This window comes from Arvicanthis niloticus, chromosome 4 (genome assembly GCF_011762505.2).
Source record: "Arvicanthis niloticus isolate mArvNil1 chromosome 4, mArvNil1.pat.X, whole genome shotgun sequence".
Taxonomy (NCBI): domain Eukaryota; kingdom Metazoa; phylum Chordata; class Mammalia; order Rodentia; family Muridae; genus Arvicanthis; species Arvicanthis niloticus.
Window position 1 is genome coordinate 75,629,634 of NC_047661.1, and position 24,905 is coordinate 75,654,538.

Consider the following 24,905-nt stretch of genomic DNA (forward strand, 5'->3'; position numbering starts at 1 on the left):
CAGAGCCACGTACCCACACTCTTCTTAGTTCAGTGGTGGAGAGATGAAAGGCAGGCTGTTCCTCAGGACGCTGGCCTTCTTTTCTTAGAGCAGAGCGAGTTCCTGCCTACTACATCCCAGAATCCCCAAAATGGTGACTAAAAAGGCAAGACAACCAGATCCTATTTGACTCTAAGCCAAAGTCAGAGGAGTTTTTAAACAAGTGACCAAAATACTCTGCTTTTAAATTTCATCTTTCTGGCATTTAGATAGCAAGGAAAATACATGCTCTGTCATCTGGCACTCAGGCCTGCCTCCGTGTGTGTGTATGTGTGTGTGTGTGTGTGTGTGTGTGTGTGTGTGTGTGTGTGTGTGTGTGTGTCCCTTCCCTGGGGAGATGTGGATGTAAACACCTGTCCCTGCCCCACTCCTCATTGCTTCCCCTTTTGGGCCTTTGCAGCTTTGGGAGCTGGCTGAGAGGGTTTGATTTTAAAATCTAGTATTTAAAGTCCTTACAGCTGGGCATGGTGGCCCACACCTCACCTAGCACTCAGGAGGCTGAGGCAGGGGAATCACTGCAAGTTCAGGGCTATGACAGACTACATAGTGAGCCCTTTTCTTTAAAACAAAAAGAAACCCAAAAGGTAGTCCTCACCCGATGGTCAGAATTCACTAAGTGATGTCACAACAGTAGTAATGGCAGCATTTGGTAGCTGGTCTCGGGACACTGCTCAGTCCTTTCCAGAGGACTACTTGCCTTTGAAGTAACAGCTGTTTAATTTTTTTCTCCTTTTCACAGTATAATTCTGTCTCTGGAGGTGAAGTTACATCTGCTGCATAGCTATATGAATGTGAAATGGATCCCACTATCTTCTGATTCACAAGTGAGCACTGCTCCACCCAGAACCCCTGTGTGTCCTCACTGTCAGGAATGGCAAGCACAATAAGAACCTGCTCTAGTGCAGCTTATGATGATGTCAGAACACCCCCTCCTCCTTCCTAATTGGCCCCCTTATGCCCACCCGTCTCCAGTCACATTCTGCTATTTATTTACTGTTATTTGGCTCTATTGGAGACTGGAGTCAGGACCTCCACAAGTTAGAGTATAGATTGTATAAAAGCAGTGCTCAGGCTTGGGTGCTTGTGGTTAGTTAAGGGTTCCTTGAGTTTAATTTTGAACAGAATTTGACATAAACAGACTTGTAATAAAGAACATTCTGGTATCTGCAAAAATATTTTTCCAGCCAGGCAAAGTAGCAAATATCTATAGTCCCAGTATTTTGGGAAACTTAGGCAGGGGGATTGTGAGTTCAAAGCTACCCTGGATTGTGTACCAAGACCCTGTCTCAGACAGACAGACAAACAGACAAAAGAAGGAATGTGAAAGGCCCCTGCTTAGGCAGAGGCCATGCATTGTGCTGTGACTCTGTGACGCTGTGACGCTCAGGCTCCCGTGTGGATCTGCATCTCTGTACTGCAGAAGGAGCTTGGGCTGCAGGGAGTGAGGGAGTTAGCTATCAGACAAGGGTCTTTACTTGGCCCATGACAGCAGGCTGAAGCCAGAGAGGGACAGTGCCTCTTGAGTGACCTTCATCATATCTCTGGAGCCAGACAGTCATTCCCCAGATGGAGTTCATGGTGCATATGCCACCTGTCCTAGTTTGCTTCTTATTGCTGTGGTAAAGACCATGACCAGAAGAAACTTGGAGAGGAAAGGGTTCACTTGGTGTCCATGTTCTGATAACACTCCATCATTGAGTGAAGCGAAAGCAGGAGCTGAAGCAAGACTGTGGAGGAATGCTGATTGCTAGCCTGCTCTTCCCACTTTCTTATACAACCCAGGACCACCTACCCAGAAGAAGCCCCACCCACAATGGGCTGGGCCCTCCCACATCTATCACTGATCAAGAAAATGTCCTACAGACTGGCCTACTTGGCAGTATGATAGAGGCAGCTCAGCAACTGACATGCCTTTTTCCCAGATGACACTAACGTATGTCAAGGTGACAAAAACACTAGCCAGAATACCACCCTTTTTTATGTGACTAACCTGTATAGCAGGGTTCTAGGTAGCTCTGAAAGCTGTTAGATAGGGAGGTAACTGTCAATGCTCTTCTCTCGTATAGGCTCCTCTGGCCCAGCCTGAGTCCCCCACAGCCTCAGCTGGAGATGAACCCAGGTCCACTCCTGAGTCCGGGGAATCAGACAAGGAGTCAGTTGGCAGCAGTTCTATCAGCAATGAGGGCAGCAGGCGGAAGGAAAAGTCAAAGCGCGACCGGGAAAAGGACAAGAAGAGAGCAGATTCCGTGGCTAACAAACTGGGCAGCTTTGGCAAGACCTTGGGCAGCAAGCTTAAGAAGAATATGGGGGGCCTAATGCATAGCAAGGTCCCCAAGCCTGGAGGGCTGGGGAGTGGGTCTGGAATAAGCAGTGGTACGGAGACATTAGAGAAGAAGAAGAAGAACAACGCACTGAAGAGCTGGAAGGGTGGCAAGGAGGAGGCGGCTGGGGATGGGCCCGTGTCTGAGAAGCCCACGTCTGAGTCTGTTGGCAATGGAGGGAGCAAGTATAGCCAGGAGGTGATGCAAAGCCTGGGCATTATGAGGATCGCGATGCAAGGGGAGGGCAAATATATTTTTGTTGGAACCCTGAAGATGGGCCACCGGCACCAATATCAGGAGGAGATGATCCAACGCTACCTTGCAGATGCTGAGGAGAGATTCCTGGCAGAGCAGAAGCAGAAGGAGGCTGAAAGGAAGATCATGAATGGAGGGTTAGTTAGTGGGCCTCCTCCAGCCAAAAAGCCAGAGCCGGACGGTGGGGAGGACCAGCCCAATGACTCCCCAGCAGAGTCCAAGGCAATGGCCTTCTCTACTGGTTACCCTGGGGGCTTTACTATTCCTCGACCTTCTGGGGGTGGAGTCCACTGCCAGGAACCCCGGAGGCAGTTGGCAGGGGGTCCATGTGTAGGGGGCCTTCCATCATATGCCACCTTTCCCAGACAGTACCCTCCTGGGCGACCCTACCCCCACCAGGACAGCATCCCATCTCTGGAGCCAGGCAAAGACGGAGTTCACAGGGGTGCCTTGTTACCACCCCAGTTCCGTGTGGCTGATTCCTATAGCAATGGCTACAGAGAGCCCCCTGAGCCAGATGGATGGGCTGGAGCTCCCCGGGGACTTCCCCCAACCCAGACCAAATGCAAACAACCGAACTGCAGCTTCTATGGACACCCTGAGACAAACAACTTCTGCTCTTGCTGTTACAGGGAAGAACTGAGGCGGAGGGAACGGGAACCTGGTGGGGAACTGCTGGCGCACAGGTTCTGAATGGCTAGAACCTTAGTGGGGAAAGGGGCTAAACAAAGAACGTTAAGCTCAACTCTGGCTCATCAGGGGCAAGTGCAGAGATGTGTGGGAGCTGGAGTGCTGGCAGGCTGGCAAGAGCAGGACAGGGCTAGCACTGCCCCGAGGGCAGGACTGCTCCTGTGCACAGTTGACTTGAGACTGCAAGGCAGAACCTCTTGTGTCCCAATCCCAGGGCCCAAGGGAAAGTAGGGAAATACTAGGTGTGTGTGGGTGGGAGGTGGGTGGACACCTTCGGGGAGGAACCTGGAAAGAAAGTTCTCAGTCAGTTAAGGAAAAAATAGACCAAAGTTCATTGACTTTAGGAAAAAAGCACATGGTGGTGTAGTTGGGAGTATAGAGTCAATCTGAGATATGGAACACATTTGATTTGGTTTGAATTAGGTAGATATTAGGGTTGGCTAAATTCTTCCTGAAGGATCAAGGCAGTAATGTATGTGCTTGGCCTGGTTACACAGAAAGGGTCGTTTAAATCCCAGTGAATGGAAATAGGAAAGGGGAATTCTTTCCTAGAGAGTTTTATGTTCTTCTAGATATTCATCTGTCATCCATTCTAGTTTTAGGGGGAGACTACCTGTTCCCCCATCTTTCCCTCATCTTTTTAAGGACTAAGCTCAGCTAAGTTAAGATGTGATTTATTTTTATTTTTATTTTACTTTAATAGCAAGTTCCCTTTGGGAAAGAGAAGAGTGGTAAGAAGTGGACTTGTATGTGGGATTTTCTTCAGGTGAACGGGTGCAAAGTGATGGAATTTTTAACTACTTAGCAATAACTCCATGTGAGTTTGAATACACTTGAGAAGGGCTGGAGGAGGCCAGATGTGTGGCTAGACTGTTTGAAACAATACCAAAAACCTCTGTAGAGCACTGTCCTCTGCTGCTGTGTTTCTGTAGAAAACAACCTATTTTACTGACTAATTTTTTAAAGAAAAACATGACCCTGACAAAATTTAAAAATGACTTACTTCCCTCTTTTAGCTAAGTGATTTTTTTTCTCCTTCCTGTCAACTTCTGGAGAATGAACTTAACATCCTGGCTTCTTTTGTTAAGCCATAGCTGACCTTAATCTGTGGTTAGTTTATTAAAATAATAAAAGTACTTTGTAAGAAGAATTATTTTTGATATTAGGACTGGTGTTGAAGCATGGGATGGGGCTAGGGGCCACGTAAGAAGGTAGCTAGAAAAATACATCTTAGTGGATTGTAGCCACGGGCCACAGAGTAGTCCGTGAACCACGGAGTAGTCTGTGAGCCACAGAGTAGTCCATGGGCCACAGAGTAGTCCACGGGCCACAGAGTAGTCCATGGGCCACAGAGTAGTCCCAGGGAGCTGACCTACCTTTGGATTTCTCCCTTTTTCTGAGCCAGCCCTGTTCTCCAGAGGGGTAGGGGTGGACCCAGTGCTGAGAGCTCCCTTGCAATTTGCACAAAGCACAAGTCTGGACAGCTTATGCTCTGACCAGAGCTGTTTCTAAGAGCTTTAAACCTGAAGACTATCCTGCACCAATTGTCCTTTCTCCTTATTTTTTTCCTGGGGAAAAATCATCTATGCAATTCTATACACTTGTGGATGCAAATGAAGAAGGGGTGGGAGTGTACTGCATGTGTCCAGAGTGTTACCTGGGGCTATTTCTGGGCTCCGATTTTTCTGCTGAGGTATGTCATCGCCCACTAATGGAATGTAATCCCAGCATTTGATTTAAGTCACAAATGGCTATATGTGCGTGTGTGTGTGTGTGTGTGTGTGTGTGTGTGTGAAAGAGAGAGAGAGAGAGAGAGAGAGAGAGAGAGAGAGAGAGAGAGAGAGAGAGTGAGAGTGTGTTGGGACTCCTCTGCATGTTTCTTCTGTCTAGTCAGGAAAATGATCACACACCTCTCTTTGGTAACAAAGCTAGTCAAGACTTCTTTATGGAATTACTAAGTTTAAGAAGTTGTCCCCCACCCACTCAAAAAGTTTGAAAGTCACTCACTTCCAAGTCTGCCAATCTGTTGATTTAAGAATTTCCCTTTTGTTGTTGTTGTTGTTGTTGCTGTTGTTTTCTTTGCTATGTAGCCCTGGCTAACCAGCCTGGTACTTGTTATATAACCTAAGTTAGCCTCCAATTCATAGCAACCCTCCTGCCTCAGTCCTCTGAGTGCTGATATCTAGGCATGAGCTTTCTTCAGGCTGAAACCAGTCTGAGGCAAGTATTTCTGGTAAGTGCATAATTTAAAGGTCTACTAGGAAATGAGGGTTGTTTTTGTTTTGTTTTGTTTTGTTTTGTTTTGTTTAGGAAGGATTCTATACTGTAGCCCAGGCTGGCCTTAAATGTATGATCTTGCTTCAAACTTTCCAAGTGCTGGGATCACATCATACCAGACTTTTTTTTTTTTTTTTAAAACTTCAGTATATAAACATATTAAAAACCCAGGTTGAACAAAATATCGAAATCTTAGGATGTAACAGGAATGGTGTTATGGTGAAAGAAGTGAGAGCCCTCAATTGAACAAGTCTGAGGACAAACCCTGTCTACTTAAGTTGTGATAGGTTCATAAAGGTGTTTTTACATTTTTTATTTTTATTTTTTTAAATACTGCATCAAGATAGTATTTATCTTGACTGGTGAATTTTAAGCACTCCTTCAGTTTTTCTCCCAGTGAATGGTGAATGAATGCCTCGTGCCTTGCTGTCATCATCTTAATCTTGTCCCAGTTTCTGAAGCTTGAATGCCACAGGTGAAACCTTCACCGGGAGCCCCTCTTCCTGACTGCAGACATCCTGTGTGCACTGCTGGCACCCTTCTCCTGCAGCACACACAGGATGCCAGCCTGGGTGGGTGGGAATGCAAACAGCCCAGCAGGGGTTTCCTGGAGAATAAAACCAAGGAATTCCATCTCCATTGGACTGCTGTGTTTGGACTTGATCTGTTATTAGATTGTATTAACACTCCTGTTTTTAAAAACTGAGGACAAATGAAGAGAATCAGAAACCTTGTATCATGTTTGTTTTTATTTATATGGTACCCAATCTTAATTCTGCTTGCCTTTCTAAAGAAAAAATAAAGTTCCAAGGAAAGGGAAGGGAGGCCTAAGGACATGTGGGAAATGGGTATTAGGCCTTTTAACTTTTTGTTAAATTAGTTTTAATTTGGGGGGTGACTATCAAGGTGCCCCCCCAAATCCATTTTAAAAATGAGGGACTCTGAGACAACAGATTTATTTATTTATTTTTAATAAGGGCTGGTGAGGTTCTCATTCTGTTTTTTGGAGGGTGAAGTGTTGAGTAGGGTGGAGTTAAGGAATGTCTGGGAAACAAAGATGACTTGTTGTTTGGAATAAGCAAGCCCATACAATTACTGTGGTGGGGAGAAGGAGGGGTTGTGTGTGGAGCATCCAAATGAGTAAAACCTCCCTTATTTAGGAAGGTCCTCGTGTGACGGGGTGGGGTAGGCCCGTGGATCCCTACACGAGGTGTGGCCTCATCTCTCAGGCTTATATTTAAGTGCAATTACTCTCTTTAACCTGGGGCATCTGGGGTCCCACTAAAGTTTTAATGGAGAGAGATCTTCAGGGTTCTTGTTTTCCTTTCCCCTTAACATGATTACACTCTCTCTGCCCTACATCCTCTGTACCATCCCAGCTTACAGCAAGTACACCAGAGGACTGGCCTCCAAACCCCTTAACCCATGCTGGCTTAACTGAGAAAAAGATTTTCCTCACACTGCGTTTTGTAAATGATATAAATTATATCTTTTTAGTTTTTAAGATGCAATTTCTAAGAGTGAGGGATGGTGTTAAGCTCCATGCTGTGCCTTAAAATAGAAGTACCTTCCCTCGCCATAGATTTCCAAAGTCCACAGACCAATAAAGCAGAAATTACCATGACTTTATATTGTATACTCAGGAGGTGATCCTGAGCCCAGAGAACAGAGCCAGTTCTCTGAGCTCTGGCTCCTGTGTTCTTCCTTTCACCCCCATGTCCAAGGTTCCAGGCACTTTACTTTTCATTCAATAAAGGAGCATTTGAGTAATGATTGTCTATTAGTTACTCAGACACTTCTGACTGGACTGTGTCCTCTTTTTCAAAGAGGCAGTACCCAGCCACATAGCCGTAGGCAAGAGGACAGAATTAGAAGCCATTTTCTGGTCTGGAAACACATGTACCCTGGACTGTTAATATTTTCTTCTTTCCCTCAATCTCTATCAACTGCAGGCTCAGTGAGTCATACAGGCACTCGTCTCTGAATATTTTGTGGATACCCAGTCACAAGTTATTGTGTGTTGCCTCCTGTGTTTAAGCTGTTTAACAAAATACAAGCATGCTTCCATGTAGAATTCCTGTGCCCCCTCCTTCCCTCGGCTATGTGGGTTGTGGGTCGAGGAAGTGATGGAAGCTGTATAGGAGTGGGGTGGGAAGGACCTTGGCCTCTCTCTGTGTTTATAACTGGATCTGTGATTCATCCTGTGAGTCATTCAGTTCCACCTTCCTCCTCCAGCTACCCCTCCCAGCAGCCCTTGCTCCTGGCACAACCCTGTAACCAGAGTGGGGCTCTGAGAATGGAAAAATCTGATAGAGCTCCTAGCCTCTCTGTTTCCTTTCCATTCAGTGGACATCTGCGTTTGTGCTGCAGTTGGTGAAAGTCTTCCTGTTACCTAACCCTCAACTGCAACCCCTTTGTGCTTCTGTTAGGTGATGATCAGATCACTTGTCTGTTCTGACTATTCCCTCTATATTCTGCCGTTCCCATACCTAAGATATTAAAGAACAGAACGAGGCTCTTCGAAGAAAGTGGTGGGGAGAAGAAAAGTAGGTCATGGGATTCTAAACCACCAGGGGCACACCTGTTCCTTATTACATTACACACTTTATTACATTACATATTTTATTACATACACTGAGGTGTGTGGTGGGGTGGTGGTGGCCAGCAGCCTTTAGGACTTTTACAATCAGGCTTCTAGGCCCGCTTGCTAGCAAGTACATACCTGTTTGTTCCAGACTCTGCTCATGCTAGCTTCACTATTTCCACAGTTGCAGCCAACAAAGGGAACTTTGGAAGCTGAGGCTGTAAGGATGTGTGCTGTGGGGAAGGGAATGTTGAATGTCACAGCCCCCACCTAAGGATTGCTGCCTCTGTACAGACTCTAAAACAATAAAACAGCAGCTCATTAACACCTATTTTGTATTTCATTTCCTGTCTTCTCCAGTGTTGAAACATGCTACCCTCAAGCTGCCCTCCCTAGCCTCTCTGCGCCTCTAGTACCCTACAGCCTCATGTTTGCTTTTTGAATTCAGCAGGGAAGGAGGGGGAGATGTGATCCTGGAACTGAAAAGTGGTTTCCAGTCCTTAGCTTTCAAAGTCCAGATCATGAATCATTCATTAGGAGATCTGGTGACTGGGTTGGAGGGGCGGAGTCATGTACCTGGGGCAGGGCTTTCCAGGCGAATAGTTGGCTGCGGGAGTGGGGAGGTGCGCTTGCCGGGTGCAAAGGCTGATTTAGATATATACCACAATCTTTTCCTGGGTTTTCTAGCCCCCGCCCCAGGGCCGAGATTTGCACGCCAAAATACCTGTGCTATGTTTGCATCCCAGACACACCAATTTCCGCCCATTACATTTTGCCCCTCAGCCTGTCACGCTCTCCGGAAAAGGACACAAGGTCCATGTCCTCTTCTCAACCCCTGTTAGGTTGTCAGAGGGGGCTGAAAATCAAAACAAAATCACAAAACCCATAAATAAACGAAACAAAATAACTGAGTTTCCTAGTGTTTCATTTCTCATTGAAAGAGTATAGAGAGCTAGCCCAAAATGTTTTCATTACATTACTGCTCCCCTCGTCCCACCCTCTAATATTCATGAACAGAAAGAGACTAGAATGTGGGTTTGGGTTAAGGGAATCTGAGTATTCCCCAGTTCTCCCATTCCTTCCATCTTTCTTAAGCTCCTCCATTTCCTTTCTACTTTCAAAAAAAAAAAATGTGTGTATTCTCCTTTAAGGGGCTGGGCATCTTGCCTGTTCTCTTTAGAGTCACCGAAGTTTCCAAAGAGCCTCCCCTGTCTGAGCAGGACACACCTTTCAAATAAGATCACCCCCCCCCCCAACTGTGCTCCCGGTATCCCAAATGCCGCTACCCCTGTGTTCTCCCCAGCCTTTCTCTCCCCACCTCTAGGATTTAGCCTCTCCCCAGAGAGAGCGAGCATCTTTAAGGACTCTCACCCTTAGCTGCTCCACTCCCGGATGGATCCAGGGAAATGTGGTGGGGGGGCCGGGGCCAGAGTTTCAACATTGCCCCCCAGCAGGAGGAGCCAGAGATGGGGGTAAGGAGAAGGAATGGGAGGGTGGCTAGCAAGAGGGTGTGAATGGGATGCTGTGGAAATTAAGCAGGAAGGAAAGGATCCAGAGGAGGAAGGTGTATATGTTTTATCAACTGTCATGGAGCTGTTCTGCATTTTTCAGTCTGGAGTTGTCTCATTATCCATTAACCAGCCCCTCCTTATCTTGTCTGCCAGCCTCCCTCACTGTTCTCAGTTTCCCTAAGAGAGAGGGAGGAAGGAAGGGAGGAAGGAGAGAGAGAGAGAGAGAGAGAGAGAGAGAGAGAGAGAGAGAGAGAGAGAGAGAGGTGAAACACGAAGGAACTCAAACTCAATGCGGGTCCCCAAAGGCAGCTACTGAAGAAATCCCAGATTCTGAGGTTGGGAGGTCCCAGATTAACTCTCTCCCCTGCTCAGCTCTCTGGACCGAAGTCTGACCCAAGGACCAGGATGCCAGAGGCCAGCAGTCATCAACTTGGCAGCTGCCTGGCCTCTGGTTGTCTCCCAGGTAATCATATGAGCTCTCTGGATTCCTTTGAAAGCTGTCCTACCCCCATCCTTTTTTGTTTTCACCAAAGATAGCTCTCTGTTCCTTTCCTCAAAGTGTTTCTGAGACTCAATTCCCCTGCTTCCTCAGATGCTGGGAGACCTAGACGCTGTTCCTTCTGCTTTCTCACCCTGCTTTCCACTTTTCTTATGAATTATCCAAAGACCAGTGAGTGTATATGTGCCATATTCTATGTCGAGTTTTTAGAGGTTAAAAAAATGTGTATTCTTTTCCTTCAAGTTTACATTCTAGAAGAATGGACCAGTAACCATGTAAAAGTGTGGGCAGCACTGGGAATAGTTAGAACTTTGCTTCTCTTTCTCCCTTTTAGGGGAGCATGTCCTAGCATGGGCACCAGGCCGGAGGAAAGGCCCCGGACTGGAGCTTCCTGGGACCCTGATCTGTACTAACTTTAGGGTAACCTTCCAGCCTTGTGGATGGCAGCGAAGTCAGGTGAGGTGCTTAGTGTAAAAAAGATTGAAGCTGGGCATGGTGTTCCCAGCAGTTGGGGGGTTGAGATGGGAAGACCATGAGAGTTCCAGGCTGGACTAGGCTATATAGCAATACTCTGTTTATCTTGTGAATGTATCAGTAATGGTAGAATTATTTCTAGGGAAGCTGCCTTCTTCAGGGGCGGGGAGGAGGCAGCAAGGCAGGACGTGGATGGTTGTTAGCTGTCTGTAGCATGTCTTGCTTGTGCTTCCTTTAGGATACTCCTCTGAGTAGTGACTATGATTTCGCCCTCATCAACATTGGGCGATTAGAGGCTGGTAAGTCTGAGACCTTAGTAAAAGGGGCACTTGAGCCCCCACCTCTTTGTTCTCAGAAGACTGAGGGGTGGGGCAGGGTGGACTGGAGAAAAGGTTCCCAGAGAGATCCCACGGTTACCCCACTCCACTCTTGACTTCAGTGAGCGGCTTGTCAAGAGTACAGCTTCTCCGTCCCGGGTCTCAGCTTAAGTTCATTCCAGAGGAGGTTCTGATTCATGGCAAAGACTTCCGGCTACTTAGAGTTGGTTTTGAGGTCGGAGGGCTGGCACCTCAGGCCTTCCAGGTAAGAACCCTTTACTTAGAAAAACCCTTCTCACGTAGAAACCTCAGGGTGCCCTCCATGCTCCAGGGTCTATCACCATTTTTCACTCCACTCCACTCAAGGACAAGAGTGACAGTCTCATGGGGGGGGGGGGCTCTAGATTGGCTCTGTCAGTTAGGAGCAGCAGTAACTATAGGTAAGTTTTTACCTCTGCAAAATGTGGAGAGTTGGGTAATATTCCTAATTAATTCCCAACTTATGAGTCTGTGGTTTTAGATTTGTTCCTCTGACCACAGCACCTGTGACTTGTGGAGGTCCCCTTCTCTAGCACCTGTTTTAGCTGCTCTTCGATATTGGTGGTAAAGGCAGTAAGTAGAGAAACACATGCTCTATTTCTATCTTTTTACATCTTCAGTCTGAAGCTAAAGGATAGATGCTCTCCTCCCCAGGTAACCATGGCCATCATTCAAGCCAGAACTCAGAGCAATCACGTTCAGCAGTATAGAGGAATAACCCTGAGCAAAGTTGGTAAGCGACAATGCTTTAGGTCAGGGGATGGGAAGTGAGTCTGAAATGGAAGGGCCTAGTTGGACAAAATATTTCTTTTTCCTCTGCTTCTCACTCTTTCTCCAGGCAAGGCTTCTAGTTCCAGAAAACCACCCATTCCTCTCTTGGAGACTTTAGAAGACTGGGAAACAGAGAGGAAGAAACAAGGGGCCAGAGGCTGGAGGGTCAGCACTGTCAATGAGCGGTTCGATGTAGCTACCAGGTGATGGCTCAGGCTGCCCTGACTCCTGCTGCCCTCCCAATCTTCCCAGAGTCTCCTGATCCTCCAAGTCAGTACTTCCCATAAACTCCAGCCTCTGTTACTCCTGGTTTCAAAACCCGAGATCTCCTGGAATGGTCTTTCCAAAGTAATGTCCTTGTTAGAACAGCTTCCTTAGCACAGGTCACTGAAAGGCTGTGACTTCACTCTTCCTTTTGCAGTCTCTCAGGTTACTTCTGGGTCCCTAATCGAACTCTGGACAGCGAGGTCAGAAGAGCATTTGCACATTTCCATCAGGGCCGTGGACCGGTCAGTCTGAAACTAGAAGGTCAAGGGACAAGGGATGGGGGGCTTGCTGTGAGGTCATCATGGGGGCAAAGCTGTCCTCTTAAATGTACTTCTTTTACAATGACCCTCTTCTCACCCATCTGAAGCGCCTGTCCTGGCACCACCCGGGAGGCAGTGACCTTCTCCGATGTGGAGGCTTCTATATAGCCAGTGACCCTAACAAAGAAGATATCAGGTGAGGGGTCTTGATGAAACCCAAGGGCTAGGCATTCTTAGAAGACCCCTTGCCTTCATTCCTGACTTCCTTTCTTCCCTCCAGAGCAGTGGAGTCAATGCTACAGGCTGGGCACTCTGATGTTGTCTTGGTAGATACCACGGATGAGATGCCTAGTATTGCTGACATCCAACTTGCCCACTTGAAACTGAGGGCCCTTTGTCTGCCTGGTGAGAATAACCTTTGAACCCTCAACTCTGACCTGGTTTACTATTTTGTATATTATAGATCCTTTAGCCCAATGATCTTTCATTTTTTTATCCCATCCTCATCACCTACACTTACCAATAACCTGTTTTCCCACAAATGGGTTTTTTTTTGTTTGTTTGTTTTTATTTATTTTTTGAAATAGTCGCTCTATGTGGTGACCTGGAGCTCACTGTGTAGACCAGGAAGATCTCAAATCCTCAGATCTACCTGCCTCCCTCTCTTCTAGGATTAAAGGCATGTACTACCACACCCTGTTCCCCAACTTTAAAAATAAAAACTTTATTGGCTGAATATGGGTATGGTGGTACATACTTTTAATCACAGCATTTGGATAGTAAAAATCAAGAAGATTTCTATAATGAGTGTAGGACCACGCTGGCCCTATTGTGGAATAAAAATCACAGTGTTGTATACCCATAAAAGCCTTTTAAAAATGTTCAGGATCAAATCTAAGGCCTGCATTCATAATTCATACCTACTCTTAGGAAACTGCTATTAGACTTTGTTTTTTAAGTTAAGTGGGATGGATTTTTGTTTGTTTGTGTTTGTTTGTAATTGTTTGGAAATTGTTTTTTTTTTTTTTTTTCAAAATGGAGTTTCTCTGTGTAGCCTTAGCTGTCATGGAACTCACTATGTATGTAGACCAGGCTAACCTCAAACTTAGAGATCCACCTGCCTCTGCCTCTTGAGTATACCATATATTTTATATTTAAGTAATTTAAATAATCATGTGTATATATGCCATGTATTTTGGGGTGCTTGTGGAGGCTAATGGTGTCAGCTCTCCTGAAGCTGGGAGCTGGAGTTACAGGTAGCTGTGAAACACTGTCAGGTTCTGAGAAGCAGAGAGGTCCTCATGAAAAGCAATGTGCACTCTTATCACCAAGCCATCTCTTCAGCCCCTACTACCAAAGCATTTTATTTTATTCTGTTTTTGTTTTGTGAGACAGGGTCTCTCTGTGTAGCTTTGGCTGTTCCTAGAACTCACTCTGTAGACCAGGATGGCTTTGAATTCAGGGATCTGCCTACCTCAGCCTCCCAAGTGCTGGGACAAAATGTGTGCACACCATTACTCAGCTCTGTTTTGTTGCTTTTTGAGACAGAGTCTTACTATGTAGCTCTGGCTGTCCTGGAACTCACTGTATAGACCAAGCTGGCCTCAACAAATTCAGAGATATGTCTGCCTCTGCCTCTGAGTGCTAAGATTAAAGGCACACACCACATACATCTTAATCAGACTTTTTTGTTTTGTTTTGTTTTGTTTTTTGCTTTTTGAGACAAGGTTTCTCTGTGTAGCCCTGGCTGTCCTGGAACTCACTCTGTAGACTAGGCTGGCCTCCAACTCAGAAATCCGCCTGCCTCTGCCTCCCAAGTGCTGGGACTAAAGGCGTATGCCACCACTCCCCGGCTTAACTAGAATTTTTTTTTTTTTTTGGTTTTTTTGAGACAGGGTTTCTCTGTATAGTCCTGGCTGTCCTGGAACTCATTCTGTAGACCAGGCTGGCCTCGAACTCAGAAATCCGCCTGCCTCTGCCTCCCAAGTGCTGGGTTTAAAGGCGTGTGTCACCACTGCCAGGCTTAACTAGACTTCTTAACCCATCTGTGTACCTGGTCTTTGCTACTTTGTAGATACTTCCTGTTCCCACCCTTTATCCCCCCACCCCCCAGTTTCATTCCCTATCACTAGGTAGGAAAGAATGAATTGTGGGGGAGAGAAAGAGATCCCTGAATCTAATTTTTTTTTCTTTTGTTTCTTCTCTGGACACAACTACTGACAAACTGCAACCAACTTCCCTAAAACAACCAACCTTTAGGGGCTCTAGCATTTATTACCCTCTGAAAGGTTCCCAGAATTTCAAATGTCACACAATCTCAAGAAACTATCTGCAGCTGGCAAAACTGTGCCCCTGCTAGAGCATGAGGCGAATCACAGTCAGCTGCTGTGGACAGTCTGAAGCAGCCCCACACCCACACCTGGGACTAAAAAAAAGAGAGAATTTTATATTTGTGTTTTTAAAGAAACCAAAATTTCAAAATTGTCACTCTACATCTGGGTACAAACGTAGATCCTGGGTTCTGATCTCTTTGTCCTTCCTGCTCCCTCTGTGCTAGACTCATCTGTAGCTGAAGATAAATGGCTCTCAGCCTTGGAAGGAACACGGTGGTTGGACTATGTCAGGTATGCCCAGCCTTCTAATCATGGTTAATAATTCCAGCTTCCCCAACCCTCTCTTGACTTAGGCCTTCCGTCAATTTGTCCTGTTTCCCAAGACTGTTACTGTGTTGTTCAGGAGAAGGAGCAGGTATTTGGGAATCTGCCTCTCTTCTAATACACCACTCCCCTCTTCACATGCCCTTCCAGGTCTTGTCTTCGAAAGGCCAGTGACATCTCAGTGCTAGTGACATCCCGGGTCCGTTCTGTAGTGCTTCAAGGTGAGTTCCTTGGGTCAGCTCCTTCCCTTCCTTCCCTTTGCCCTGCATGTGATTGCGTAGTGTGGAAGGGGCGCTTCCTTTAATACTAGCATCTTCCTGTGAGTGCCAACTCATCCTTCAGAACTACTCAGTCCCTACTGTAACAGTTGTCCAGAATTCCAAGATATTTTCAGTCCTTCTCACCCCTTCATCAGTGGATAGGGACGGGGCAGGGTGAGCAAGGCACTGGGGACGATTTTTGGGAAGTGTGGCTCTGCTTTCTCTGTGAAGGTGAAGTCTATGAGGTGAATCATTTGAGCTTTGTTTTCTCTTCACTTTTCTGTGCCCTCTCCTGCCTCCCCCCACTTTCTTTTGTGTGTCCCTCCCCCTCTCCCCATGTTTCTTCTTCTCATTCCCTCCTGCCCTAGTTTCTTGGACCCCCTTCTTTGTTCCTTTGTCACCCAGAGCGTGGTGATCGTGATTTCAATGGCCTCCTCTCTTCACTCGTCCAGCTGCTTTTGGCCCCTGAAGCTCGGACATTGTTTGGTTTCCAGTCCCTAGTGCAACGAGAGTGGGTGGCAGCTGGACACCCCTTCCTGACCAGGCTTGGGGAAACTGGGGCCACTGAGGAGGTGAGGACACTTCAGGGGTTTTTGTTTTGTTTTGAGTGGTGTCATTACTAAAGGAAAGAGGGTGGGAAAATGATCTAGCCTAACCCACTGGACTCAAACTCAGTCTGAATGGACTGTTGGGCTGAGTGGACACTCAGGTGAGTCAGCCTTGAACCCCTTTTACTTTCAATTTCTGTTTTAATCCCTGACCTCCTTAGTGCCCTATTCCAGGTCCCCGTTCTTCCCTCTGCAGATGCCTGCGACAGCCCAGACTGTTCTCTCTTCTCAGGCCCCAGTGTTCCCTCTCTTCCTTGACTGTGCCTGGCAGCTCCTCCAGCAGTTTCCAGCTCAATTTGAGTTCTCCGAGTTTTTCCTTCTTGCTCTTCACGACAGCGTCAGGGTTCCGGACACCCTCACCTTTCTGAGAAACACTCCTTGGGAGCGTGGGAAGAAGAGTGGACAGGTCAGTGACCTCTTCTTAATTCTTTCCTGTTGAGCATTTCAAACTTTGGGATTTAGTCTTGATTTAGGAAAACTGAGGTTTGTGGAAGGGGTTGGTGGACCTCACTCTTAGGATCAGACTTTTGTTCTGTATGTGATGCCAGAAATAGGAGGTAAAAGGTTTATAATTTGTTCTAGATGTGGGACAGGAACACAAACTGGTTTAACCATCCTTGTTTAATTTTTTTAAGTGTGTGCACATTTACGTGTGTGAATGTGACATATGCATGTCACAGTAGTCCTGCGGAGGTCAGAGGCCCTCAGGCGTCAATCCTCACCTTCCTTCTATTAAGACAGAGTCCCTGTTGCTTGTCTGCTGCATACTCCAGGCTCGTTGGCCATGAGCTTCTAGGGGTTCTCCTGGCTCTGCCCCATCATCCTGTAGTAGCACTGAAATGGCAGACCCTAAGCTGTGTGTCTGGCTTTGTGAAGGTTCTGGGGATTCCAACTCAGGTCCTCACCCTCACATGGCAAGTGCTTTTATCCACCAAACCAATCCTGAGCTCAAATCACCCGTTTCTTTGCTTCCTCTGTTTAGTTCAACTCGTATACACAAGTTTACACTCCTGAGCACTCCCAGCCCCTACCTGGAAGCCCTGCTAATTTACATCTGTCTGTCTGGGACTGGGATTTACGCTACAGCAAGGAACAGATATCACAGTTCCTTAATCCTGGCTACAATCCAGAGCATTGCCCAGACAGCAGGTTCCCTAGACAGCAGGTAAGATATCTACACTTCAATTCCCTTGACTCTCTCAGGTTCACACTACTAGATGAGAATGACAGGATATTCGAGTCTCTCAGAGAAAGATACCATTATCTTTTACAGCTGTCACCTGCAGCCTGCCTTCAGCAAAACAGATGTTCTAGAGTAGCAGAGAGTGTTTTTTCTGGTCTTCATCTGTTTGTCTTCTTGGTTCATGTCCATATATCACATGTTTTTTTAAAAAGCAACCTAATAAGCCCAAAGCCCTGAAGCCTAATGGGAAGGGAGGTCAGAGGGAGAGGGCTGCAGTTTGTCACAGCACAGTCAGGGGCAGCTAGGGACCCCTTCCCACTTCAGAAAGCACTTGTTTTCTCAGTTGTCTGTTGACTTCTTCTCTTTTAGCCAAGCCTCATGGTTCCTGGACCCCCCAGTTCTATGTGGCTGTTCTCTAGAGGGGCCCTGACCCCCCTGAATCAGCTCTGTCCTTGGCAAGACAGCCCCTCCTTGCTGGCAGTCTCTTCTCATTGGCTCCCTCGACCCACTAGATCCTCTGAAAGCCTAGCTGACCAGGAATGGGGGCTTCCCTCACATTGGGGAACTTGCCCTTTACCTCCCGGGCTACTGCTGCCTGGGTATCTGGGACCACAGGTCAGGTTCTGGAAGCGATGTTACCTGAGGGGAAGGCCTGAGGTCCAGGTGAGAGGGGAAGACAGGTTGGTTGGGGGAGAAAGCTGGAAAGGCAAAGGGTTGGAGGAACTGGGTCCATTTGGGATGGTAGGTGCTGGGAAAACTGCCTGTGGCTTGGATCACGTAGAATCTAGAGCACTGTTAGAAGGGGAAGAACATTTAAGACTCTAGAAGTACCAAGGATCTTAATAGAAAACTAGCCGGGTAGTTGTGGCGCACATCTTTAATCCTAGCTCTCAGGAGACAGAGGCAGGTGGATCTCTGAGTTCGAGGCCAGCCTGGTCTACAGAGCTAGGTCCAGAACAGCCAGGGCTACACAGAGAAACCTGTCTTGAAAAAAAAAAAAAAAAGAAAGAAAGAAAGTGGAAAGCTAGACCTGTAACAATCTTCCTTTGTGCCCTTCTCTGCGTCTCCCCAGATGGGCCCCTCAGCTCTTACAATCGCTGGTCTGCAGGATGAGTTATCTCATCTTCAGGAGCTGTTGAGAAAATGGACACCAAGAATATCTCCTGAGGATCACAGCACGAAAAGGGATCCAAATACCATCCTCTCTCAGATCCGCTGAAACTGCAAGCATTCTCAAAGGCAGGGCAGAGGGCAGGGGTTTCTGCTGATCTTTATGTCTGACCTTGGTGCTTCAGCTTTGGCAGCCCAGTCTGTAAAGCTCACTTAGTAGGCAGGTTTCTGTAACACATGGTGGTGCTACCAACCTCCAGCTCTCCCCTCTCGTTTGGTTCCTGGCGCTATTTTTGTTTCTTGTGATTTGAAAAATAAGAAACAAAACCAATTCAGAATGTGATTTTTTCCAGACAATTCTGTACCTTTGGGGTGGCTGTCGGAAGTGTGGTATCAGAGACCCTTTTCATCAGTCCCAACAAGGTGTCCTAGAGACCTCATTCTCAAGCTCTCAGCACTACTTTGACATCTTTTCTTAGTCTTCTGTGGGAATGAGGTGAATAAGGGAAACACCCTCTCCTCTCACTGTTTATTTTTGTAGCAGCATTTCTATTTAAGAAGTTCATTAAAGCGCAGTATTTCTACACATTGCTGGTATTTTCATGTGTTGAATGAGGATCTCAGCAAAGCGGTGGTGGTAGGGTGTGAACTGAGAAAAGCACCCATATTATTATAAGGAAATAAAGGCTCTAAGTCAGGCGTGGTTTGGCAGAATTCACATGAAATATGGGGAAAGTCTCCCCCCCCCCCAAAAAAAAAAAAAAAACCAAAAAAAAAAAAAAAAAACCAAAAAAACAAAAACACGGGGCTGGAGAGATGGCTCAGTGGTTAAGAGCACTGACTGCTCTTCCAGAGGTCCTGAGTTCAATTCCCAGCAACCACATGGTGGTTCACAGCCATCTGTAATGGGATCAGATGTACTCTTCTTGTTTGTGTCTGAAGACAGTGTACTCATATAAATACAATAAACAAATCTTAAAAAAAAAAAAAAAAACCACACAACGTTTTTGAGACAGGGTCTCTGTGTATGTCAGGCTAGCCTGGAACTTTTTTGTTTTTCGAAACAGGTTTTCTGTGTGGCCATGGCTGTAACTCGTTCTGTAGCCCTGGCTAGCCTTTAACTCAAGAGATCCATATCTCCTACTTAAAGCTTCAATACCGGCCTGTGAACCCATCCGGTTTTGTGTCCCAGATTTCCCAAGCTTAGCGGAGCTCTGACACTTAGGGAAAAACAAAATACCTCGAGCTCAAGCTTAGGCCGAGGGCGAATCTGCACGAACGTTGTGGACCTTATTAATAACAGACTACTTCTGAAGGCAGTCCTTGCCCTGGATGTGGCGGGACTTCGCCTGGCGCACGTCTCTGCGTCACAGAACATACAAAGCCTGGTTTAGCATTTGAATTTGCGCTTGGGGGGCAGTGTGATCCTCTAACAGTCTGGAAGCATTCAGGGCTTTAGTTAACTGTATCAAGACGGGCCGAACACTTCCGTTCCGCCCCGACTGCTGCAGCAGCCCCAGAGCGCCCCTTGCTACGGATCGGATTCCTAAGATGGCCGCGATCGCTTCCGGCCCCTCCCCTGTCGCCGGCCCCGCCCAATGCGAGCCTTGGCCCGGAAGTGGAAGTAGTAATTGAGGTCAGGGGGCGGTGCTGCTGCTTAGAGACGGCGGGAGCCCTTTCGCCATGGCTGCCGGACCTATCTCCGAACGGAATCAGGGTAATTGGGAGAGAGGATCCCAAGATGGGGCCAAGGAGGTGGAGGGCAGATTAGAGCCAGAAGCGTTTCCGCTTGGGTGGGAGACGAGATTTCTCCGGTGTGAGACCGACCTCTGGGCGCCTGGCTGGCCTCGAGGCCGGGTGCAGGCCGAGGCCTGTGAGGAGTGATGCTTCTGGATCCAGTCCCCTTAAGTACTCCCTCCACCAGGAAGACAAAAATCTCCCGGAAATACAGAATCAGCAAGAATGCCAAATTTTGGGTTTTGTTTTCTTTTTCACTCCCGACCTTCTTACCTCCTGCTTCTTCCCTTTAGATGCCACGGTGTACGTGGGAGGTCTGGACGAGAAAGTGAGTGAGCCTCTGCTGTGGGAGCTCTTTCTGCAGGCAGGGCCAGTGGTGAACACCCACATGCCGAAGGACAGAGTCACTGGCCAGCACCAAGGTGAGTACTTGGGGAGAACTAACCTCGTATAGGGTTAACGGCCCCTGAAGAGTCTGAGCTCCAGTCACAGCTACTTTGGAATGAGCAGTCAATCTAAAGATGTTTTTCCCCGTTAAGCTTCAGTTTCTAGTTTCTGGAATATTTTCTCTTTGCGATAGTTACTGGAGCCATTCTCGATCGAAGTAAAATTCTTATTCTTCTTCTCCTTCTCCTTCTTTCTCCTTCTCCTTCTCCTTCTCCTTCTTCTTCTTCTTTTTTTTTTTTTTTTTTTTTTTTTTTTTTTGGTTTTTTGAGACAGGGTTTCTCTGTGTAGCCCTAGCTGTCCTAGAACTCACTCTGTAGACCAGGCTGGCCTCGAACTCAGAAATCCACCTGCCTCTGCCTCCCAAGTGCTGGGATTAAAGGCGTGCGCTACCACCGCTTGGCTGTCATGTTGGTTTTTTGTTCTATTTTTGAGACAGAGGTTCTCTGTGTAGCCCTGGCTGTCCTGGAACTTGCTCTGTAGACCAGGCTAATCACGAACCAGGCTAACTCAGAAATCCGCCTGCCTCTGCTCCTGAGTGGTGGCATTAAAAGCATGGGCCACCACCCAGCTATTATGTTACGTTCTTTGTGTTTGGAGGCAGGTGAATTAATGTTTCGTTGGTTTCCCAGGCTATGGCTTTGTTGAATTCCTGAGTGAGGAAGATGCTGACTATGCCATTAAGATTATGAACATGATCAAACTCTATGGGAAGCCAATACGGGTGAACAAGGCCTCAGCTCACAACAAAAACTTGGATGTAGGAGCCAACATTTTCATCGGAAATCTGGACCCAGAAATTGATGAAAAGCTGCTTTATGATACTTTCAGCGCCTTTGGAGTCATCTTACAGACACCCAAGATTATGCGGGACCCTGACACAGGCAACTCCAAGGGTTATGCCTTCATTAATTTTGCCTCATTTGATGCTTCGGATGCAGCAATCGAGGCCATGAATGGGCAGTACCTGTGTAACCGCCCTATCACTGTGTCTTATGCCTTCAAGAAGGACTCTAAGGGTGAACGCCATGGCTCAGCAGCTGAACGACTTCTGGCAGCCCAAAACCCACTGTCCCAGGCTGACCGCCCTCATCAGCTGTTTGCCGATGCACCCCCTCCACCCTCTGCCCCCAATCCTGTGGTTTCATCCCTGGGTTCTGGGCTCCCTCCACCAGGTACAGCTTGTCGTCCAGACCATGCCAATGAGGCCCTGGGAGAGAGGGCAGGAGGCAGAAGCGGCCCCCAGAGAGTGGGCGGTGAGGGAGGAGGGAGGAGTACTGGTGGAAGGGCATAGGTTGCTGGGTTTCCTCGGGAAACTGAAGTGTGGCATGCTGGGAGGAGCTCTGCAAGACATTCTGTCCTACTACCATAGCTGTCTTTCATTCTTTAAACAGGCATGCCACCTCCTGGCTCGTTCCCACCTCCAGTGCCACCTCCTGGAGCCCTCCCTCCTGGGATACCCCCAGCCATGCCTCCACCACCTATGCCACCTGGGGCTGGAGGACATGGCCCCCCGGCAGCAGGAACTCCAGGGGCTGGACATCCTGGTCATGGCCATTCACATCCTCACCCATTCCCACCAGGTGGGATGCCTCATCCAGGTAAGTGCTTTATGCTGGGAAGGAGCTGAGCTTGTGAGGGGGACTCTGTTACTGCTTCTCCTGGTGGTCTTTGTCTTAGATGGAAATAGTCCAGAGTTCTCCTTTTCTTCAGAAAACAAACAATACTTTGTACATGCTGGTGTTCCTGTTTTATCTCCATTTCTTAGATCTTCTGAAGAACAGCTCGTACTTGGCAAAACTTTTAACTTCTCCTATGCTTCCAAGGTTGCCAAATCTAGAAGACATTTCTGCTTTTGATTTTTTTTGAGACAGGGTTTCTCTGTGTAGCCCTGCAGTCCTGGAACTCACTCTGTAGACCAGGCTGGCCTCAAAACTCAATCCTCCTGCCTCTGCCACTCTGCCTCTCTGCCTCTGCCTCTACCTCTGCTTCTGCCTCCCAAGGGTTGGGATTAAAGGCGTGTGTATTTCTGGGTTTTCTAATGTCAACCAGAGCAGCCTGGATCAGCTCCTTTTTTGTTTGTGTGGATTTTGTGCTTGGTTCTCTTTTCTGTGTTTATCTGTAGTGTTAAATGTGAAGGTTCTGATTTATCCTGGGTCTCTCGTCTGAGGTTCTTGGCAGGCTAAAGAGGGCTGCTGCTCAACCCACAGTTTACTTTTCTCTTTCCAGCACCATCTTCAGTAGCTCTTGCTTGTAGGAGCCCAGTTCTCAACTCTGTGCTTTGTCTGTTCTGCCCTCCACTTTGCATAGCAAGTCTGTCTTTTGTCATAAGCCAGTGCTCTAGACTGCACTTCACTTCCTGTCACTCTGACTCAGGTTCTCTGTCTCTGATCTACTTTCCCTGGGTAACTTTTCCAGGGTATTCATAGACATTTGCTTAAGTTTCTTCTGTTCCCTTCACTCACAGAAGAAAACCTGGACTGTCAGCGCTCAGTGTTCAGGTCCCCCTGGTGGCCGAGCTTACAGGCATTACCATGTTTACTGTTTGGTGTTTGCACATGCCAGACTTTCTGCTTGCAGCACTTGACATAACTCTCTTGTCTTCTTAAGAACTGTTTTTGGATGGTTGGGGTTTGCAATGTAGCCCTGGCTAGCCTGGCCTGGAACTCTCTGTAGACCAGGCTAGCTCAAACTCACACAGATCCACATGCTTTGCCTCCCTAATGCTGGGATTAAAGGTGTGCACTGCCATGGCAGGCTAAAATTTTCTTTTCTTTTCTTTTCTTTCCTTTTCATTTAGTTGTTTTGGTTTGGTTTTTGAGCCAAAGTCTCATGTGTCCCAGACTGATGTCAACTTTGCTTTTGCTACTACTGATCCTTCTGCCTCTACCTTTAGCATGCTGGGCAATACAGGTATATGCTACCAGACTGGTCTTCCTAAGCAGTTCTGTCCGGCCTTTTAGTATTAAGCCTTTGTCCAGGCATATATCTGCCACCAAGTCCTGTTACACACAGAGCAAACGTTCTGCTTGTTCTGTACTTGGCTGTCACCATCTCTAGCTTCAGTCAGAGAAGGGAAGTGAATGCACATTTCATTGTCTTTTTTCTCCACACCAAGAGAAAAGATATTTCTGATGTGCTAAATAAACTTGGAGGAATATTAGCAGCATGACTACTTTAGCCACTGCTGTCAGTCACCTTCAGACAAAGATTGATTTAAAAAAATCATGGAAGGAAAGTGAAGAGCGTGTAAAGCTGGCTGGGTTTTACTGTAGGAAGGGGTAAGGGTGGTGTCACCTTGTTTGTGTCCTCTGTCATCCTCGTCGTTTTGTTCTCTTCTGTTTTCTTTGCCCTGGTTCCCTTTTGTCTCTGTCTCCTTGTGTGTTTTATTTTCATAGGGATGTCCCAGATGCAGCTGGCCCACCATGGCCCCCATGGCCTAGGACACCCCCATGCTGGGCCTCCAGGCTCTGGGGGGCAGCCACCACCTCGGCCACCTCCTGGAATGCCTCATCCTGGACCTCCTCCGATGGGCATGCCCCCCCGAGGGCCTCCTTTTGGATCTCCCATGGGTGAGTGGGCACTAGCCCATTTCTTATCTACACACAGACAGAGAGACAAGACAGAGACACGCAGACAGCCTGTATCCCAGGTGACTCCTGCTCCTGCCTTAGCATCCCAAGTGCTATGGTTACAGGGCAGGCACCATCCAGCTGCTGCTCCTGCATGTGTTCTTACAGCTTTCTTTGCCCATCGCTCTGTCCTGTGCCTTTTCTTTGACTTCCCACATTTCCGTTCTCATCCCTACTGATCTCAACATTAGTTGCTTCCTGTTTTCAGTTTTGCTAACTTTTCTTTTTCCTCCTGCAGGTCACCCAGGTCCCATGCCTCCTCATGGTATGCGTGGGCCCCCTCCTTTAATGCCCCCTCATGGATACACCGGTCCTCCAAGACCCCCTCCCTATGGCTACCAGCGGGGGCCCCTCCCTCCACCCAGACCCACTCCACGGCCCCCAGTTCCACCTCGAGGTCCACTACGGGGCCCACTTCCTCAGTAAATCGCCATCCTCTGTCTCCTTTTATCCTCCCTGTGTCTTCATTTCTTGGACCAATCAGAGATGCTGTAGCTCACCAGGGCTAATGTACTGACCCCTTCCAGCAACTCTGTCCCCATTCCAATGTCATGTTTTCCATAGGGGATTTTTCTTCATTTTTATTTTAAAATGTTGGTCCTAATTTCTTTATACTTGTATAGAAAAATAAAAGTATGCTTCTTGTTTGTTCTCTGGTGAAGTTCTTTTAGGAGAAGCCAGGGATCATGGGTGGAACAGTATGAAAGAGGGATGGTGTTTACATTGTAAGGGTTTATTTCTCATGTTGCTGCACTGCCATGCCATACCACCAGACAGCTGCACTTGGAATGGAGTTTATCTTCGGTTATAATATGGGGACATTAACAGCAGGAATAAAATGTCTGGTGTTACATTAGCAAAGAGTGACAGGCACAAAAGTATCCATTGTAACACCATCTGCAGTGCGGCTGGAAAGTGTCTTGTCATTGAAGGGCTGGTTGGATGAACTGGTAAGTCCACACACTAAAGC

The 24,905-nt window shown here is 47.3% G+C and overlaps 3 protein-coding genes and 1 non-coding gene across 11 annotated transcripts in view; all 4 read left to right on the forward strand.

The window, feature by feature from the left end:
- Otud7b (OTU deubiquitinase 7B) overlaps window positions 1-8,497 on the forward strand; it is a 58,546-nt gene extending 50,049 nt beyond the window's left edge. For all 5 annotated transcript variants that reach the window (XM_034499801.2, XM_076932950.1, XM_076932951.1 and 2 more), the window contains 2 exons: window positions 779-863; window positions 2,106-8,497. In XM_034499801.2, the coding sequence (XP_034355692.1) occupies window positions 779-863; window positions 2,106-3,308 (1,288 nt within the window). In that variant the 3' untranslated portion in view covers window positions 3,309-8,497. The remainder of the gene's footprint in view (window positions 1-778; window positions 864-2,105) is intronic.
- Window positions 8,498-9,345: 848 nt separating this feature from the next.
- On the forward strand, window positions 9,346-18,706 carry Mtmr11 (myotubularin related protein 11). 4 transcript variants are annotated; one of them, XM_076932954.1, is made up of 18 exons: window positions 9,348-9,638; window positions 10,050-10,140; window positions 10,270-10,347; window positions 10,511-10,632; window positions 10,889-10,949; window positions 11,090-11,232; window positions 11,661-11,739; window positions 11,845-11,980; window positions 12,199-12,286; window positions 12,412-12,500; window positions 12,585-12,709; window positions 14,862-14,928; window positions 15,112-15,182; window positions 15,627-15,793; window positions 16,062-16,235; window positions 16,812-16,994; window positions 17,382-17,675; window positions 18,085-18,706. In XM_076932954.1, exons 1-18 carry the CDS (start codon window positions 9,573-9,575, stop codon window positions 18,229-18,231), a joined length of 2,181 nt encoding a protein of 726 aa, XP_076789069.1. In that variant the 5' UTR covers window positions 9,348-9,572; the 3' UTR covers window positions 18,232-18,706. The 4 variants fall into 4 exon arrangements, with proteins under 4 accessions (XP_076789068.1, XP_034355968.1, XP_076789069.1 ...); XM_076932953.1 differs by having other exon boundaries at window positions 9,346-9,638; window positions 17,382-18,231; XM_034500078.2 differs by lacking the exon at window positions 10,270-10,347 and having other exon boundaries at window positions 9,350-9,638.
- Window positions 18,707-19,519: 813 nt separating this feature from the next.
- On the forward strand, window positions 19,520-24,582 carry Sf3b4 (splicing factor 3b subunit 4). Its single transcript, XM_034500082.2, has 6 exons — window positions 19,520-19,839; window positions 20,153-20,281; window positions 20,936-21,478; window positions 21,698-21,904; window positions 23,702-23,875; window positions 24,174-24,582. Exons 1-6 carry the CDS (start codon window positions 19,806-19,808, stop codon window positions 24,359-24,361), a joined length of 1,275 nt encoding a protein of 424 aa, XP_034355973.1. The 5' UTR covers window positions 19,520-19,805; the 3' UTR covers window positions 24,362-24,582.
- On the forward strand, window positions 23,387-23,513 carry LOC117707970 (small nucleolar RNA SNORA19). Its single transcript, XR_004606708.1, has one exon. It is a non-coding gene; the product is annotated as a small nucleolar RNA SNORA19 (small nucleolar RNA).
- Window positions 24,583-24,905: the final 323 nt, after the last annotated feature.